Below are 19,439 nucleotides of genomic sequence, written 5' to 3'. Positions count from 1 at the left end.
TTCGAATTCAGTGGAATCGAGCAGTCAATTGAAAGTGTTGAAAAAGGCCGAAAAAAGTCACAAAATGCATTCAAAGTAGACCAACTGATTGAACGCACCACAAACCAACAACAACAACATAAACAACAACGCTGAACGAGATAAAAGTAACAACAATATTAACAACAACAACAACGCGTCATGCGACTGCCGATTGTTTGCGTGACGCTGCTGACGCTGACGTTAAGCGCGGCTGCGCTGCGACAGCCACAGACACCAACAGATGCTGAGGCAGAGGAGAATCAAAGCAACAAAAACGCACATTTGGAGCGCCACGGGCGGCGGCGCAACAACAACAACAGCTCCAGCAACAATAAAAGCAATAATGCAGCGGCTACCAGGCAACAGCTGCGTCAGCCACAAAGCAAACGGCAGCAACAGCAACAACAAAGGCCAAAGCTAAGCAGCGAGGAGGAGGAGCAGCAGGAGGAGGACTACGATTGGACCGATGTGGACACAAGCGCCATGGCGACAGGCGATAGCTTTGAGGCTGTTGTGGAGCCAGTGAGGACACAAAGCGCCCCCTATGGTAAGTGAACGCAATTAGTTTGCTCTCCGTCGGCTTATCAGCACTCGCACTCTGAGTCACAGCCTCTCCACACTACTGAGCAGGCCTTTTTACATTTTATTTTATATTTATATATTAAGATTGTTCTTCTTCTTAGTGTGTCGCTAAATTCAAAAGTTTGCCGACAGCTTATCAGCTGTTGTTGTTGCTCTTCCACAAAATGCAATTGACTCATGACACTTGTTGCTGCTCCCATCAAGCATTTGGCTTGGCAGATGTGAGGAAGAGGAAGAGGCAGAGGAAGTTGGGGAAGCAGTTTTTAAGGCAACAACAACAACTACACACAAACTAGCCACAGAGACTGGTGGCTATAAAATGTTTCACGCACACTCATTCGAATAAATAAACACTTGTTGTTGTTTATAAACAAAGTAGCAGGCAAGACGCCGCGCATGATCGCGTAATTTCAGTTTATTTGTTTATTCGAGTACCCAGCATGATTATTTACGTACAATGTTAACCCATTGATGGGAATTGTTGCAATTCCACAGACAAGAGTGCAAGACCTTCGAAGTCATTCAATCCATAGGAGCAATAAGTATAAGAGAAACTTATTCTAATGGTATTTTAAAATCTCAATCAAAGATCTTTGGAATGGCTAATATGCATATAATATCGAAATATATCTAAATGGCAAACACTTATCTGAATTATACGTTACGTGGAATAACATAAAACCAAAACCAGAATCATCATTTCTAGCTTGAATGTACATATGTATGTAAAATAATTTTTACTGTGTGACTCTGGTAGCAAAATTAATTCTAAATAGTCTCAAAAACAATTTCCCTTCTAATCGCTTAAACGTCCACAATAAAATTGAAATGGACGTTTTCCGTCCTAAAAAGGCATTACTAGAACTAATTTGCTGTCCAGCCAACAGGAAATTGTCGTTCCCATTAAACGTCATAGCAGAAAAATATCTTTCAGGGATATTGCTTACCTGCGAGACCGGACTTCTAATTGCTGATAAAACAAATAGATAATAAAAAAAATGTATGCAAAAAAATAATAGGAAAGCAAGCGGTTGTTAAGGGAACTCAGCCCCAAAATCAAATATTCTTTTTAAGTCTGTCAATCAATTCTAAAATCGAATCTATACAAAAGCAGTTCCCTCTCATAGTTTTTAATAGTTGGGCCTAATTATCATAATCATGGGTTTCTAAGAATTTTTACGATTTACGTGTTCTAGAACATAGTATGGCAAACTAATTAATGGGGGGATCAATTGATTTACCACTTTCGTGCACTAACCTCGTCCACTTTTTAAACTATAAAATATTCTGTAAGGTAAAGTGTAGCTTGCCTTAATGTAGTCCAATAATTTAAAAGAGAAGTCTTCTTCCTAAACTACTATATTTCATGGATTTCAGTATATATATATAGATTTAAATTTAGCTTACAGAATTCATCGAAAAATATGTTGGCTTGTAGATTTAATGCCCACGAAAGAGAGCAAATTATCCAAGATAGCGATTATTATGCTGAAGCTAAGCCCCTTTAATAGAGGCTGTAAAAATAGCAGGATTTGTAAAAGTGCTATACTGGTATTGAATGAAAATGAAAATAGCTAGAAAGCAAACAATTATAGCATTAATTGAAACTCATTACTAAATTACATTCACAGTTGGATGAATTAATTTTGTTTTGAAATTTTAATAAAATAATAAATTAATGTCCCCCCGAGAAAACGAACATTAGAGCTCTTTCGTCCCTGACTGTTAATCAGTTGGCGGACCCCCATCTGTAGAGCTGGCGAGCGTGGGCTTTATTATAATTATTCAGTCGCGTTTATAGAACGACAATTCCCACTTTTCACTTCCCACTCGCCAGTCGCCACTTAATCAAAAGCAATCTCTCGTGCTGCAATGAAGTGCCTTTAATTGAAAGTGCCAAAGATACTTACGAGTATATGTAAGCGCATCATCTATCATATACAGACCTATACATACTTGTATATGTAGAAGTACACATGTCCATATGTCTCTTGGTGCGTGTCTCTAAATTGAAACTGTGTTAAAAATTAGTTTAAATTGCGGTCTCAAGAGGAGGAGCAGCTGGCGCCAGCATATTCAGAAGCCCAAATGCCGGTTGCTCCGCGCTCCTCGTTCTTTGTTCATCGCTCAACTCATAATTCCATTGCCGACTTTATTTGCCGGGTGTGTGGCTGATAAATGTTGCAGATTTCCAATGAAATCCACACACACACACACACACAATCATACGCACAAAATTGCAAATTCTTTTTTGTGGTTTGTTTATGGCCATTAAACGATTGTCGTTTGTTTTTCACAAAAGGGAAATTCTTCAGTGCCATTGGATCTATGCGCTGAATGCTAAACGAGCTGCCTGCAAAGTTGTCGGCGATTTTCCGTTTGATTGGCGGCCATTTGAAATGTTTTGAATACTAATAACAATTGGGCTTAGAGATATATGTGCGCCTTTATTGCTGTTTGCATCGAAGTGTGCATAAAATTGATAATAAAATTATAATTTATGTTGCCGGCACGTACCCAGCCAGTGTCGCCAACTATGGAGGCAATGCGTCATTATTACCTGACAGTGGACAGACAGGTTGTCATCACTTCAAAAATTCTTGAAATTACTCGCCAACACGACTGAATATTGTCAAGTATAATTAAGTATTTCCTAACGAGCTAACGAACCACACAGGCTAATCAAAATTTGCTCAAATATTTATTTTATTATATAAGCAGGCAGAACAACTATCTTCGGGTACAGAATTGGTATTGGGTTTTATTTATGGAATATTACATTCATGATATATTCGTATGTAGTTGTTAGCTTCGATAAATTTGGAGGCAAATAATTTTATGAATACTCCTTCAATCAAAGTAAGCTATTGAAATACAGAAAATTTATAAACAAACTTTTCATTTAAAAAAGTAAAGATATATTAAAACCACAATAATTCAAGCTCCAATTTTAAAAAACCGAGTATGCAGTTTTTTTCGTATTCTTTAATAGAATATAAAAGTTTGAAGCTGATCGGTGCAAAACAAGATTTTTTAAAAAACTTTCGTTTACCTCTTTTGGAGGTAGAATTTTCCAAAACCGCTTGTTATCGCCCACCTTCTCTATAAAGGGATTTTTGAGTCCAAATTTCAATGTCCTAGCTTTAGTCAATCAGTCAGTCTCTCAGTCAGAACAAATTGTTTTATATATATTGCTTAATATAGTAAGAGGTTATTAATTCGATTCAGATACCTGTCATGGACAACATTTTACAAAATTGGAAAGAGCTTAATTTACGCCTATTTTATTGAAATTTTTTAATTTGAAAGTTCAACCCTAAAGATAGTAAAGGCGAGCCAAAGCTCTTTTTAATGCACAAGCTTTTTGATTAGCATTACTTTTATTCTGAAACCTTTCAGAGGAAACTGAATCAAATTGTAAATGATAAACTGTTTCAATATAATTTATTTATTTATCTCTTTTGTAATTACCAAAATGGAAACGGAAAGATTATTGGTGCTTAACTGTCCAAAAGTTTCGGGATTGGATGCAGGTTAGAAAATTCATTAGATACTTGTATTTATTTTTCTAATCGGCATACAAGTAAAACTTTTGAACATTCCTTGACTGTTCGGGTCTTTTAAATTTTCAAGTGTTCTGCAATTGGAATTGAACGTCGCTGTAACCAGATCGAACAGATTGTTTTCATTAGCGCTGGTTCTACAAAAAGCAGCCAATTGCTTGCTCATGCCAAAATTCGCCTACTTTTTTGTACTTATTTTCCATTAGACAAATCAGATCTGACACTTGACATGCACGCACAGACACGCAGACACACTCAAATAAGTTATAGAGGAAGCCAAGACTTGGGGGAAATTAGCTGTTATTGAGACGTTTTCTTTATTTATAGGCCGCATCTGTGTCGCTGCTTCAGCCAGACTGGCTCTTCTGGCTCGCTCGCCGTTGACAGCTATAGTAACAAACACACATACTCGTACATATATATTTACTTATAGATATGTGAGTAAAAACGTGAAGATGCAGCCCACACTCTAAAGCCAGAAAGTCGTGAAAATAAATTTGCCCAACTTTGCAACTACATGCAACATGCAACATGCAACATCATAAAAATAGCAACGAATGTGCGGCCGTCCATATAATTGTCGACAATGCATTATACTTACATATGTATATGCCAACCAATTCATATGTATGTATGTATGTCCATAGAAAAAATCAAAAGATTTGTACTCAAATAGATACAAAATAAGTAGGGACAAATGTAGAGTAATCTCGGAAATTTCTATACCAAGTACGAACATTTGACAAATTAGCTCGTTGTTTCATTCTCCAAGATGTTGATTGTATAGATAGGCTTGTTCCCATTTCCGATGTTGATAGAAATGTTTGGAATTTAAATATTGCTGGCTGTTTCGATTTCAAAAAAGGAGATGATAACTGCTTGTTAGATTGGAATCAAAGGCTTAGTTTCAGATATAACTGATTGAACATTTTAATTCTGAAACCTAAACAACAAAATAAGAAATACACACAGCGCTAATACTTTTGTAATCCTTTAAAGATGATATATCTTCCTCTGACTTTCAATAAAATTGATCAGTTCTTAAGTTATCATCATTATAGTGGATTATCCTATCAAGTTCAACGAATTGTTATTTTTAAATTAAATATTAAAGATTGCAGGATGATTTGCATTTTTAAAAACCTTAAAACGCCTTAAAAAATAGTGGCTACCCAAACAAAATTTGATAAATTTATTTTTCATAAATATGTTTTAATATTCTTTTTATAGTTAGATACCACTTTTATAGTATACCTAAATTAGCTTTTCTCGTACTTATTTATATAACATATTTTTTGAAAATTTAAGTGACTTTAATTAAATGTATTTTAATTTAAATGTAACACAGGGTCTTTATTTATGGAGTAATTCATAAACTTATTCAAATTTTAGTTTTAGTTATATTATAAACTCGTATAATTATAAGTATTGGGGGTTTCAATTCATGTTGTATATAATGCCATAATTCTACTTTGAACATATACGTTTGGCAGGCTACCGTAGATAAGCCATTTGGGAATTGAAGTGCAAAGTCTGGCAAACATTTAAAGTCAAAATATTGAGAGCCGCCAACAGAGAGCAAGGGAGAGCTAATGATCTCTCCCACGCAGTATTTGTCTCTTCCGCATACGCTATTCAAGATGAATATTACGGGTTACGGGTTACTATTGGACTTAAATTTGACTTAATTGGTATGAATCAAGTGTATTGGGAACTTTACATTTTGAGGAATGATTGAAGACAAGCAGTTTCTTTATTTTTGTCATTTTTCTAGCAGTGCATAAAAGCATACAAGTATATGAATATTTTGTGTTCATTTGTTTATGTTTTTTTTTTTTTTTTTTAATTTGGCTGAGGCGTTTTCTAAATAGATAAATGCTTGTACCTATTCGTATTAAATCAAAAGCATTTCATGCCAATTTGTCAGGTTGGCCATTAAACCAATGCCAGTGCCCATAATTTGCACAATTTGGCGGCAGATGCCGAAATCAATTTCCATGGCGAATCAAAACCCAAATGTGACGACGGCATATCGTGTAGAAATCAAAGAGCATGTCACTAGACTTCAAAGTAAATGCGCTAAAATTAGACCACAACTAAAAATTGTCGGGGACAGCGAAGAAAAGACCACAACATCAACAACAACAACAACACACATTTCTATATACATTTATGTATACACATACATATATATATATTGAGGTAAGAGGAAGAAATGAAAGAAAATCATGCCACCACAACAACACATATATGTACATATATGTATGTATGTATGTATGTACATATGTGTGTTAGCTAGTATGTATATAGGAATTGCACACTTAATTAATGAGCATGCAGCGCTTTTGATCTCGCCCTGTGAAGTTCACTTCTGAGTTCTGCTGATGGACTGGCAGAGCGAGAGCGAGCGAGAGAGAGAGAGAGAGAGAGAGAGAGAGTTCCCCATTCCCATTCCCATTCGCAACGCACCAAAGTGACAAAATGAAATTTTTTACGCACTCAACGAAACTCTTTGAACATGGTTCCCCCTCCTCTCTCCTCTCTCCACCACCCTCCTGCCTCCTCCTCCACTTGTCGACTTGCCCCGCTTTGGCTGCTCAGACATGTGCATATGTCACACATGTTGGATGTTGGACGTCCCGACATCTGTCGCCTCCCCAAGAAAAGTTCAACACCCAATGAGCAAACTTTAAATGATGCAAAACACACCCAACAACGATTTTGGGGGGAGGGATTGGGGCGCTGATGACTAAACGGCAAGTGCTTAATAAGTAATCAGTCACAGGGACTTATTAGAAGAAAAAGTGGGCTGTATTAAAACAATTAGTTGCAGGGTCTTCAACAAGCCAAAGATCAGAATAACCTCAACAACTTGCACAACTTTTTCGCGCTTCAAACAAATCCACAAGTGATCTGAATAAGTCAGGGAAATGCGAGAAATGCGAACATTAATCACATGGCAAAAATATGTTGGAACCCTACATCAATTTATCTTTGCAAATGGCTGAGCCAAGGCTTTTGATTTATAGGCTGATCTTTGGCCAGATCAACCGAACTAATTATGGCCTTTTTTTCGTTGGCTATAGGGAGAGCTTCTGTTGCTCATATAACTCGGTCATATAATTTCAAATGCGGTTTAATTAATATTTTACTTTATAGCAAGTGATTATATAGAGAATTGTAGAAGTGAATCGGTTGAGGGTGTTTTTATTATTTAATGGCTAAAAGGTTAAACTACATTTTCATTCTCAGCATAAAAATAAATGACCAAATCATTCTACATTATGAAACGTGTTGTAGAAAGTATGTTCAAGTCGATTAACCATTTAAATATATTTTTGATATAGAAAAAAAGAGTTTAAAAGTATAGTATTCTCAATCTATTAAACAAATTTCATCTTAAGAAACTTGCATTTTTTAAATGATTTTTTTTTATAAAAATTGGTCGGTATAATTACAAGCGGTTATAGCCCTAAATAAAATTGAAGATGGCAACTGATTTCCAAAACAATTGCTTACAAACTTAGGGAGATTGGTTAAATTGAAGCTTTGAATTTTTAATTTACCCCAAAGCTGCTCCAAAAAAGTCTTTCAGCGCACTAAATGGTAGTCTGAGATTTGTTAGATATGCACAATTCTACAACTAGCAGAAAATGTTGAAAAAAATTCAATTTTGTAAATAGAGAATAAAGATTTAGAAAAAAATGGGTACTATGCAGAAATAAATACTTGTATTAGGATTTGCGGGAGCATTTTTAGATAGAAATGTAAATTTTATTAAAAAATCTTTTAAAACTTTTTTTTGATGTTGAGATTATATATTTCTTTCTCCCAGTGTTTCTAACCGCAAACAACAATAGGCTTAGAAAAATGAACTGACTCTCTAGATAATCTAAATTTAAGACAGTCTGGACATATGACGTTCGCAAAGCAATGTACTGAGGGCGACCTACAAAGCTCACCCGTTCAACACTCATGAGGAGATTCATCATGAACTTGGGAACTTATAGACGAAATAGAAAGGTTCAACAGCAGATATAGGAAGCGGCTCTCTGACCACCCAAAGAGTCTTCAACCAACTATCCTTCCCTCTTCGTAACAATAAACTAAATATAAGCTAAAAAACTTAAATTATGCTTTTAAACAAAAATATTTAACACGTCAAGGTATTATTATTTGCCATCATTTATTAGCATATTCGTCTAGTGCTATAAAGAAATCCTGCCTCCCTCTACATAATATTCTGGCCCATATAAATACTCGAGAACTCGTCTGTAAAAAAATAAATTTTGTAGACATATTTACACCAAAGAGTAGCTGTTTGGGAATAACTGAAAGAATAGATGGGCACTTCGATTAAATTAATGTGTAATGCTTCTGATTTATTCACTTTGCACTGCTGCCAATGTTAATGCTGATCCTGACCACGATTGCTTTCTTTTCTTGCAGATATCTTCGCTTGCTGCAATGAAGTATTCGGCTCATGTCGTGAATCATGCGAAAATGTAAGTTCTAAACTAATGTACAGACTTTTTATTCACTGCGGCCAGGTATACGCATTTCTCTTTCGCCTTCATTAATGGAAAAGCGACAGACCCAGGTAGCCCAGGTAGGTCGTGAAAGATACGCACGCTGGCAGGGACACCTGGGCGGCTAACAAATGTTTTGATCGTCTCTGATAAGACTTGAACTACTGTTGGCAACATTTCCTGGTATTTTTTATGATTGACTGTGAGTGGCATATTAAACAAAGCGCCAGACATGTGGCAACAGTCGATGCATTTGGAAAATTGTTGTTAATATTTTGTATTCATTGCTACTACATACTTACCCGTACATACATACAAGTATGTACAAGTATGTCGTGGGCCTTTAGGCGGATGGGATTTGTCAAGAACTCTAACTGCAGTTTCCGTTCTTTTGTTATTGTTGGTATTAAAACGAATGTGTTGCATCCGAAAACCGTTTCCAAACCTGCACTACAACTGCAAATGAAAATAAAAACGAAAAATACAAATTACTTAATTAACATAAATGGCAAACGGGTAGTGTGGCAACCAGGCTAACCAGTTCGTTTGGCTGGTCAGTCAAAGTCATTCATAAAGCTGAGCACACAGCTTGATTATAATCGATTTGCGTGTATATAGTATATGCATGTGTGTGTGTGTGTGTGTGTGTGTGTGTGTGAGTGTGTTGGAAACTGCAGTTATAGTCGCCAATAGCAGTAGCGACTAAGTCTGTTAGAGTCCAAGCAGCGACCCCCCGCCTTGTCTCTCCGCTTTTGCTCAGAGAGTCAGCTTATATACTCACTATAAAATCACCGACAACATTTAACTGTGTAATCATAACAATTTCCAAAACCAATTAGTTGCCGCAAGTACGAGTATCTGCAACAAGCCAGCAAGCGCAAGTATCTTACAGCTACAATATCTCGTTTGCAGAAAGTGGGTTGTGTTTTTAATTTAGAAATGCAAATGAAGGCATAAAATCTATGGCTAAATTGAAACTGACAAAGTGACAGCTACAAGCAGGATAATGCCTGAATATACATATACCATATACAAGTAGTATGTATGTATGTACGTGCATGTACGAGTATGTACGAGTATATCTGTCGGTCTGCCTATCCCAACCGGTTAGGTTCATGTTAATGCTCTTGGTAAGCCTTTCAGTCGTCCGTCTCGCATTTGAATGTCGCCGATGGCATAAAACACACTAAATTATGAGAATTGGCAGACAGATTTATTAAAGTGCGTGTCTATCTGCACATTTACGAGCAAGTGGGCGCAGACATGTGTGTGTAAATGGAATCGGAATCAGCAATTCGAGACACTTGTACTCTGACGCGATTTTCAATCAAAGGTTCTCCATACCCATACCCATCTGAAATTCGAGTTGGGCCCACTTTACACAGAGAAGACGTGTGAAAAGTCGAGGCTGCTGATCTCAGAACTCAGATAAGCTAAATTTGTGCCCATTTTATATTTGACAAAATGCTCTTTAGAATTAAATAAGTGCCCACGGAGTGCTGCACTGCAAGAAAATCCTTAATCCTTATTTACTAAACTAAGCAGAACTTAAATTGCATGAAAAGGATTTATCTAAGCATATCCTGAAAGATTACTTGCATTTATAATTCTCGTAATTGTGCCAGTAAATTGGCAGAAGCTGCATTCTACCTGAATTGCTTCAAAGTGGGAAAAAGTGGTTAAATTCAACTCATAGTTGGGTGACATTTACATTAAAAATGTCTATGGAAATAAATTGATTTCTAAACACTATAAGAAAAGTTTAAACAAAAATGAGATAATACTATCTATATCAAACGTTAAAAAAAGTAATGTGTAGTGGGGTACAATTACCTAATTAAATTAATGGACTATTATTTACATATAAGTCCAAAATCTGGCACATAGTTTCAGAAATTAATCAACGTTGAGAGATAAGTAAGATTTGTTTATTTTTAACTTAACAAAATGGGAAATTTCCATTATTTTGATATTCGATATTTAAAATTGTATTTGGAATTTATTTTCTATAGTTGCTGCTGAATTATTAGACAGGTATTTTAAAATGGATATATTTGATTTCTTTAAACTTTACCGCAATTTAACCCATTTGCGGGTGGAATGTCTTATGAGAACTTAATTGTTTATTCAAATAAAATTCAATTTAATATAAAAATTATTTCCAGTGTATGATTGGCATCTTGAAGGCAAAACGCAGGCGTTGCCCAGCAATAATTGCTCGGAGTGCGCATGCGCCTGTGCCTGTGCCAGCGCCAGAGCCAGAGCCATAGCCAATAATCTTGATTAAAGAAACGCGCGCAGGCAGGCAACATGAAATGCCACAGAATGTTGCAAAAGATGCAGATGTGTCGAGTGGGTAGATTGTGGTGTGCTCGTATGTGTCACATGAGATGCCAGAGAGCTCCGCTCCGTTCAGGCTGAGTGCAAAGGAACACAAGTGTGTACGCGTATGTGTGGGAGTGCGTGACAGACCCTGACACTTCGTTGCCAAAATGCAACAGGAAGTTCAGTTTGGCAGCTCGTCTGTAAATTAAAGCGAAGCTACCAGCAGCGAGACGAGTAGTATCTGCTGCCTGGGACTTGAAGTATTTAAGTGAACACTATGTGTTATTGATAGTGGATTATTTTTTATTTTCGGCTCTTTTTTTGATAAATATTTTTTATAAGCGCAGCTCAGATTACTGCGGCAGATACGGAGGCACACAAATCCATTGGTTTCGTTATTCAAATTCTCTTGTCTTATCGAAAAGTACCAGCAATGTAATTTATGATACAGCTCCAGTCCCAATCTTGTTGTTGTGCGTGTCCCAGCAGGTTGCTGGCCTCGGTCGAAGAGCAAGCTACAACAGCAACAACAACAACAACAACAACAGTAAACTACAAATGTAACATAATACAGAGAAGGCATAAACGTTGAATGAGAGATTGGAGGGCAGGCAGACAAACGAAGACATGCAGGCGAGGAGACAAACTGAGAGCCAAATGTGTAATAATCATATCGTTAAACATGCTCGGCAAATACTCCATAGTACATATGGGATTCCAAACGTCAGGAAACATGTGCAATATTTTGCAATCAATGGACAAAGAACACTAGCTGCCATGTGTTTGTTGACAAGTTCAAAGTGGATTCAATTGACTGTTTCTGTGAAAACTCCTTTTTGAAGATGAGAGAGAGAGAGGGGCTATAAACAAATCTACTCTTTAGGATAATGTTAAATATTATGGTACAATTTATTATTTATAAACAAAAAATAATGCTGTCAATACAGTTTACTAATTTGAAGTTACAATTTTAACTTACAAAAATTAAAAAGCCTCTATACGGTAATGTCTATTAATGAGTTTTAATTGCCATTTGGCCAGCTAAACCCCGATCCACCGCCAGTATCAATTATATCAATAATCATTGAAGAAATATATAGACATATACAAAACGAAAATAGGTATTTTATTAATTAAAACAATTTATATTAATTAATTTAATCTGCCACGTATTCCAAGAATCATAAAAAAATAAATAATTAAATTTTGAGTAATCCTATATAGTATAATATAATATCGTCATTTATAAAAACATTCACAAAAGTAAGACTAACTGGTATAAGTTGTATTTTGGAGAGGGAGATTTTATAAATTTTGAGGCGATTTCGGGCAATACTTTTTGTGTGCAGCCGATTAGGGAAATACTGAACAAATGCCCTACTTTTTGTTTTAAATTTTGGGCACTCCTTGTTCTGTCAATTATGAAAATGAACACATTACCATAACTTATCGCGCCCAGTGTGAAAGGTGCCGGCCACTGCTGGACCAGTGGTTCAGAGTGGTGGAGACTGCCCGCTGGGTGCCTCGGTTGTTGCGTCTGTCGGTAAATTTAGTGGCAAAATTTGCATGACAGCTACAGTGGACACTTGACCAGTGGCGAGCGGCTTTTGAAACTGCAGAACAATGCTTAGGTGGAGCGTTTATGTGCTGGTTGTGCATAATTTATGTTAAAGCGAAAAGTAGGCGAGTCTCTCAGCGTTAATGAAGTGCACAATTGAAACGGACCCACAACTGAATTCTCAACCTGTGTCGCATATTTTTAAGTGCGAATGTATACTATATTTCGCTTATAATGCAAATCAGTCTGACGCACAGAGAAGTGTGAGGGAGGGCCCCAGAGCTCGGAAGCAACAGACTATTCAACTTTTCAGTTAATTACGCATGGTGTTGTCATTTTTGAGGGCGCATTAATTTTATGCCTCAAAAGCGCATGTGGCATGCAGCAGAGATCGTTATCGTCAAGTTGATATGCTCAAGGATTACTGCTCGAAACGAGAGTGGTTTTTGTTTTTGGCACATGTAAATGATTTATTTTTGTAATCACATCGAGGCGGGCCGAGACGCAGACAGACCTGACTGGTTTTGGCGCCAATTCCATCGGGTGGACTCGATTCGAAAAGCTGTTGTTGCACCGTTCACTTATTAGCTTTAATCAAATCGCGTTTACATTTTGTGCACTTTGTGTGCCGCAATTCCACTAATGGTTATTTATTGTTCACTATCTGATATTTCATTTCAGCTGTCCCTGGTCCAGTTGGCCACCGACCCTCGTGCTGAACTGAAAAAATACTGCCAATTACATCAATTGGAGTTCTGGGGCTGTCTCAATCGCACACTCGAAGGTGAGATTATCCACGACACAATCAACTCTCTACTGTCAAAATTTAAATCACATATTTTCTCTAATTATTTGTCAATGATTTGGAAAAAATGAACATATATTTTCGTACATTTATAGGGCTTATCTACTATGACTAGTAAGAGTAATTTTCTGGCTAGTATCAATAACTTCGTCGAATGTTTTTGTCATTTTTTCTCTTGCATAAATTTGCAGATAAAGAAAATAATAAATAAATTAATGAAAATGTAGATAAATCAGAACTTATAGCAATATATATTATAACAATAATGCATATAAGCCGTATAGAATAGGGTCGAAGTAATTTCTATGTATTATTCGTATTTAAAATATTCACCCATTTTATTCTATTGAAAAGAAAAATAATTGACATAAGAGACACAAAAAAACATGATTGAAAATATATAGTAACTGAAGAATTGATGGACAATAGATAACTATTGTTTAGGAACCACGAACTTCAAAGCAGTGCTCTTAGCACTATGTTTATGTATCTTTTAAATAATTAATTGTTAATGTCTTTAAGTTTTTGTACAATCGCAAATATTTAGCGTTCAGCATTATTAGAGACATCCTTAAAATATTTCTTTGTGGTGTTTCCAAACTTATTTGACACCCAGTTTCCTTTCCAATCTACATTCCCATTCATGTAATTCTTTATAATCTAATTCAAAAGCAGACAAATATAGTATATACATATATATTTGTAATGAGTAGTATTTGGTATTAGCCAGAATCAAATAATGTTATAACTTGGAATTTAAAAATTAATAGTTTAAGCTCTTACTAGAATAAATTGAAACATATTAACCTTTATTTATAATTACATTATTGGCGTTTTAGTAAGGTTTCCATTCTTTTTTGCAAATGCAATATAGCCCATGTTAACCGTCGATAGTGTAGCTTCCCAACAGTGAAAGAATCCATTAAATTTGTCCAGTACATCCGGAGCCTTTTCAATTCAAGCAAACAAACAGACAAATATACAAACATACAAGTTTTTCCTCTTTATAATGTTAGTATAGATTGAAAATCAAATTAAACTATATTTGTCTTAGTTTTGAAATCTTGTTCAATTACATGCTTTATTCTTCACTTTTCGCTTATTTTCAGCTGTTGCTCGCGGCTCTGATTGGTCGGGTCGACGTTGTTGTCAGTTTGGCGTTTTACAACACTGTCGCAATGCCTGCGCAACGAGCTCTTCAAGCACAGAGTTAAGTAACGGCATTTGCAGGCGTAGTGATGAGCAGCAATTATATGATTGCCTGGAGCGCCAGGACGCGGCAGATCGTTGCTGCGGCCAGGCCCGCACATCCGAGTGCTTGCAGGTGGGTGGGAAGTGTGGGTGACAATCGAAAGTTATGGATGGGACCATGGATTTCAATTTCAATTCACTGTCGCGTTCTTCTCTGTTAAACAAAATTACTTATGTAAACCATTTACAGGCGTGTCGCGCCGTCTTCGAGACACCAAACGAGAACGAAAGCGAGAATGGATCTCGTCCACATCCCGATGATCGTCTCCAGCTGGACCGGGCTTGTGGGGAGCGAAATGCTGATGTGCTCCAATGTATTAACAATCATACGGACATGACGCCGCTAGCCAATGCGCATCAATGTAAGTCTCCCAACCCATACCTCATTTATTCTCTATGTTAGCCACTTGTCTGTCCTTCCAGACCTTCCTTGCTGCAAGTACAGCAACAACGAGCACTGTAGTCGCACCTGTCGGGCGCTCCTTCATCAGAATGTCAGCCAAGTGGAGCGCAGTGATGTGATCTTTGAGCGTCTTCAGGCTGCCGGATGTGGCACCCCATTGCCGCATTTGCCGTTCTGGCAGTGCTTCCTGACCGTCCCCAGGAAGTTGTATGTGCCGGCAGGCGGACAGACACAGCACCATCGAGCACCGAGCTATGCCGGCGCCAATGAGCAGACCAACCAGCTAGGCATAGATGCTGCCAAGCGCCAGTGCTGTGAGTTTGCGAGCAGCCACAAGTGCCGGCGCCTGTGCTCGCAGATCTTCAGCAATGATTGGTGGGAGACACGAGCCAGCTTTGATAGCGAGTGCCTGGAACAGCCCGCTGAGTTGGAGCTGCGCCGCTGCATCGAGAGTGTGGACGCGCCTTGTGAACTGGGCTGCGACGGCCTCAGCTTCTGCACCAACTTCAACAATCGTCCTACGGAGCTCTTCCGCAGCTGTACACCCGCGCATGATGCAGCGGCTCGTGAAGATCTGCTGCTGCTGCAACAGCGCGGCTATGTACGCGTCCTGGGCCAGGAACTGCACATTAAAAACACCACGCGCTGTGCGCCGGAGAAGTGGCAAGCTCTGGTCTGTGCCCTGCAGCTGCAACCCTGCACCCGCGTCGGACTCTACAATGGCATTTGTCGCGAGGACTGCAACGAGCTGTTGGACGAGTGCCTCGACTGGACGCGCCAAACGCAGCGACCGCAGGCCATATGCGCGAGACTACAGCCCACACTTAGCGAGGATGAGGTGCCACCGCCCTGCATCTCTCTGCGCGCCTACTTGGAGCGGGGTGACGCTGCTCCAGAGGCGGGCGGACACTACGGCCTCACAGCCCCCTGCGCAGCCATGCCCTGTAATGGCAGCGAGGTGTGCGTGCCGCAGCGGAATGGCAGTCAGGGGTACTCCTGCATACCCAGCTGCAGCTTGGGTCAGGCCTCCTCGCTGAGTGTGCCCTTCGGCGCCTATTTGCGCGTCGGCAAGACAAGCAGCTCGGCGGGCACTGGCTTGGCCAGTGGACAGCTGCTGATGGCGGAGCACATGGTGTGTCGGTGTGGACGACGTGGCCAGGTGGAACAGTGCCAGCCCCTGCCCAGTTACACGCACGCGCACTGCGTGTTGCCGGGCGGACGCAGTTTTCGGCACGGCGAGTCCTTCTACCTCGAGTGCAATCTTTGCAGCTGCTTTGCCGGCGAGATTACGTGCACCAAGCAGCAGTGCCGTCTGGTTGGCTACACAGACGCCAGCTACACAAGTCTGCCGTGCAACTGTCCGGCTCACTATGTGCCTGTGTGCGGTGTCAACGGAAATACCTATCCTTCGGCCTGCGTGGCCAAGTGTCTGGGTCTCCAGGAGACTAGCTACGTCTACGGAGCCTGCAATGCACGCAATGCCTGTCAAGCTGGCACCCACGACTGTCCAGTCGGCACTCAATGTCTGGAACAGCGCCAGATCTGTCTGTCCAGCATGCAAAGGCCCTGCAGCCAGCATGTCTGTGGTAAGTAACTTGGATAGGGAATAGGGAATTTCAGCGCAAAAAAGGGTCGAAACGAAAGCTATTGTTTTCGTAACTATTGTGTGAAATGGGCGGAAGAAAAAGACAAATCCCACAAAACATTTCTGTAGCTTCTTCAGGTCAACTTACTTAAAATTTGCATAATACTGTGAAAGACATATTTGAGATATAGCTGTAATATTGCTGATTATATCTGCGCCATCTCAGAGATTAGAAGAATTAACATTCTTCGTTAAAAATAAATCCCAAATAAAAAATATGTATCCGTAGAAAAGATACCCAGAGACCTATGACGATTATTATCTATATACTTTTATAAAACATTTTGTCCTGATTGACTGACTGATTGGTGATCAACGCACAGCCCAAACGGTAAAAGCTAGTCATTGAATATACTTGTAAGAAGAAGAAGAAAAAAAATTGGATGTATAATCATTTTCTGGTAAAAGGCTCATTGAATGTTAGACTTAGAATAGATCTAGAATACTAATTCAAATTTTTCTAATTTAAATTTAAAAGACATTAATTCTAATAATTTGAATAAAAACTTTGTAATTTTTTAAATGGGTTTTGAGGTAAATTCTATAAACTTTTGTTGTAGCAGAAAACTAAGCTACTATAATATTTCAGTATAGAATTAATTAAAATAATATTACATGATCTCTAAATTATCATATTTTGGCTATATATGTTTTATTTGAATTATACTTATATGGTAAAGACCTCACTTAGCTTTGTGATAAGTTTTAGCAGGCAGGTTTTGGCAAACCTAGATATGGTGTGCTATAGACATTTGTGGATTTCTTTTTTGGTTAGTGATCCTGAATCGAGAACATCTCTTTTGATGGATGGGTGGAGATACTTGACCCAGAATAAAGCCGTGCAAATGATGGTTCCCACCTATTTGAAGTCTAATGAAATTTGCTTAATAAGTTCGTAATCCGAATTATATTTTATTTTTTCTTTAGTGAATAGCTTGCTTTAATTCTTGATATTGATTTACATTCATTTTTGTTCCATTGACAGTCAACATAACTGCGTCGAGCTGTTCCAGCCATCACTCCCAGGAGCTGTGCGACACCCGTGGCCAGACCTATACCAATGCGTGCGCTCTCTTGCAGAGCAACGGCCAGTTGGCCTATTGGGGCGCATGTTTATCCGGTCGCTGTGCCGCGCAATCGTCCATCACTCCTGTCTGTGGCATCAATGGGGTTACCTATCGCAGCACTTGTGCTGCCTGGGCCGATTATGTGCTTGTGGACTATGTGGGACGTTGTCGGGAGGTTGGTTTGCTGGCCGCCGATATGGGTCGGCGTTGTCGGACGGTCAAGTGTCCGGCCCCTGTTTCGCAGCATTGTCGTCACATTGTGCCTCCCGGCGCCTGTTGCCCCATCTGTGCCGGTGGCGCTTTCCGCATCATCTACTCACGCAAGCAATTGGATCGTGCGATGTACGCGTTGCGTGGTTCTCGGAGCTCCTTGTTGACGTTGCACGGCGTGCTCCAGCAATTGGATCAGATGGTGCAGGTGAGCGAGTGTCAGCTTACTGGTTTCCTCACCATGGAGGTGGGCATCTTTGTTGCGCTGGTGACACGTTCGGCAAGACCCACACGATTGCAGCTGGAGGCATGTGCTCGAGAGGCGGAGAAGATATCGGCTCTGATCAGCGCACAATCGCCCCGAATCACAACAAATTTGGCACTTTCCAGCCTCACTGTATCCCACGTTTTGGAGCCCAGCCTTTATGGTCGTGGCCTAAATCTAAGCCCCACTTTAATGCTCCTATTACCTGTTGCTCTGATAATGCTAATAAGAAGTTTGAAGTAGTGTGTAAATTAGCGTAAAATTGTAATCATAGTCAACTTTTTTTGGTTCTTGTACAATTTTGAACAATCAAGTGAATTCTTGGTGCCAATTTTTTCAGTAGTTTAAGTTGCAAATCGCTTCCAAACACAAAATACTCCTCACGTGCCTTCACCAAATTAGGTGTGTGGGTGGAATTGAAAATGCATTGTGGATCCTTTTATTATTGCATATGTATGTGTATGTGTATATAGACCGGACCCTCTGTAAATTGTGATATTAGCTAAAATATCTTTAAGCACTCATTAAAGACATGTCTCTAGTTAGCACTTATTAATATAATATACTAATAATATTATCTATAACGAACAACCAAAGCAGCGTTCTCTCCTGACGCTTTATTTATTAGATATATCGCTAGTCTAATGCAATGTAATACTCATTCAAGATATTTTGTTATGATCCATTACATTTCGAAACTTAAATTTAATACTGTAACTTTGTTAATGAATTAACTATGTATTTGACTTAATAAAGTAGATATGATCGGTATTTTGTAAGCACTACGTGCTCAATAATATACTTGTCCATAGTCCAGTATCCTTAAGTATTCAGAATATTTTAGGATTAATCGAAAATGATTTTCGGGAATTGGGAAATCGATAATGAACAAATTTTAAAAAGCGGCTTCAATCTTAGGCTTTAAATTCTTATCAGAAATAAAATCAGCGAAGAAGTAAAATCCAAAAAGTTGTACGGAATTTCAAATAAAAAACATAAACAATAGCACGTTAGAACCAGGGCATATAATTGATTTTTAATTTGTGCAAAAATTCCATCGGACATTAACAAAAATCACATATAAATACTGCATTTTTAGGTCAATTAAATCCACAAATAATTTTAATAATAATATTGTCAATAGAATAAACTTCCATTTATGTTCTTGGTGAAGAATTTATTAAAATTACAGGCAATTCGTTAGAATGTTTATAT

General features: G+C 38.5%; 1 protein-coding gene across 1 annotated transcript; it reads left to right on the top strand.

Annotated features, from left to right (window-relative positions):
- On the top strand, positions 1–18,819 carry LOC115632766 (reversion-inducing cysteine-rich protein with Kazal motifs). The gene is made up of 7 exons (XM_030530015.1): positions 1–568; positions 8,616–8,671; positions 13,260–13,362; positions 14,493–14,707; positions 14,825–14,996; positions 15,058–16,623; positions 17,668–18,819. Exons 1-7 carry the CDS (start codon positions 181–183, stop codon positions 18,465–18,467), a joined length of 3,300 nt encoding a protein of 1,099 aa, XP_030385875.1. The 5' UTR covers positions 1–180; the 3' UTR covers positions 18,468–18,819.
- The last annotated feature ends 620 nt before the right edge of the window (positions 18,820–19,439 follow it).

Source organism: Scaptodrosophila lebanonensis, unplaced genomic scaffold (genome assembly GCF_003285725.1).
Source record: "Scaptodrosophila lebanonensis strain 11010-0011.00,11010-0021.00 unplaced genomic scaffold, SlebRS2 tig00001415-arrow-pilon, whole genome shotgun sequence".
NCBI classification, from domain to species: domain Eukaryota; kingdom Metazoa; phylum Arthropoda; class Insecta; order Diptera; family Drosophilidae; genus Scaptodrosophila; species Scaptodrosophila lebanonensis.
This window is presented reverse-complemented; position numbering and strand designations above follow the sequence as displayed.

Coding starts and splice junctions, on each gene's coding strand:
- LOC115632766 (XM_030530015.1), top strand. CDS start 181: ATGCGACTGCCGATTGTTTGCGTGACGCTGCTGACGCTGACGTTAAGC. Junction 8,672..13,259: donor GTCGTGAATCATGCGAAAAT/GTAAGTTCTAAA, acceptor ATTTCATTTCAG/CTGTCCCTGGTCCAGTTGGC. Junction 14,708..14,824: donor GCACATCCGAGTGCTTGCAG/GTGGGTGGGAAG, acceptor AACCATTTACAG/GCGTGTCGCGCCGTCTTCGA.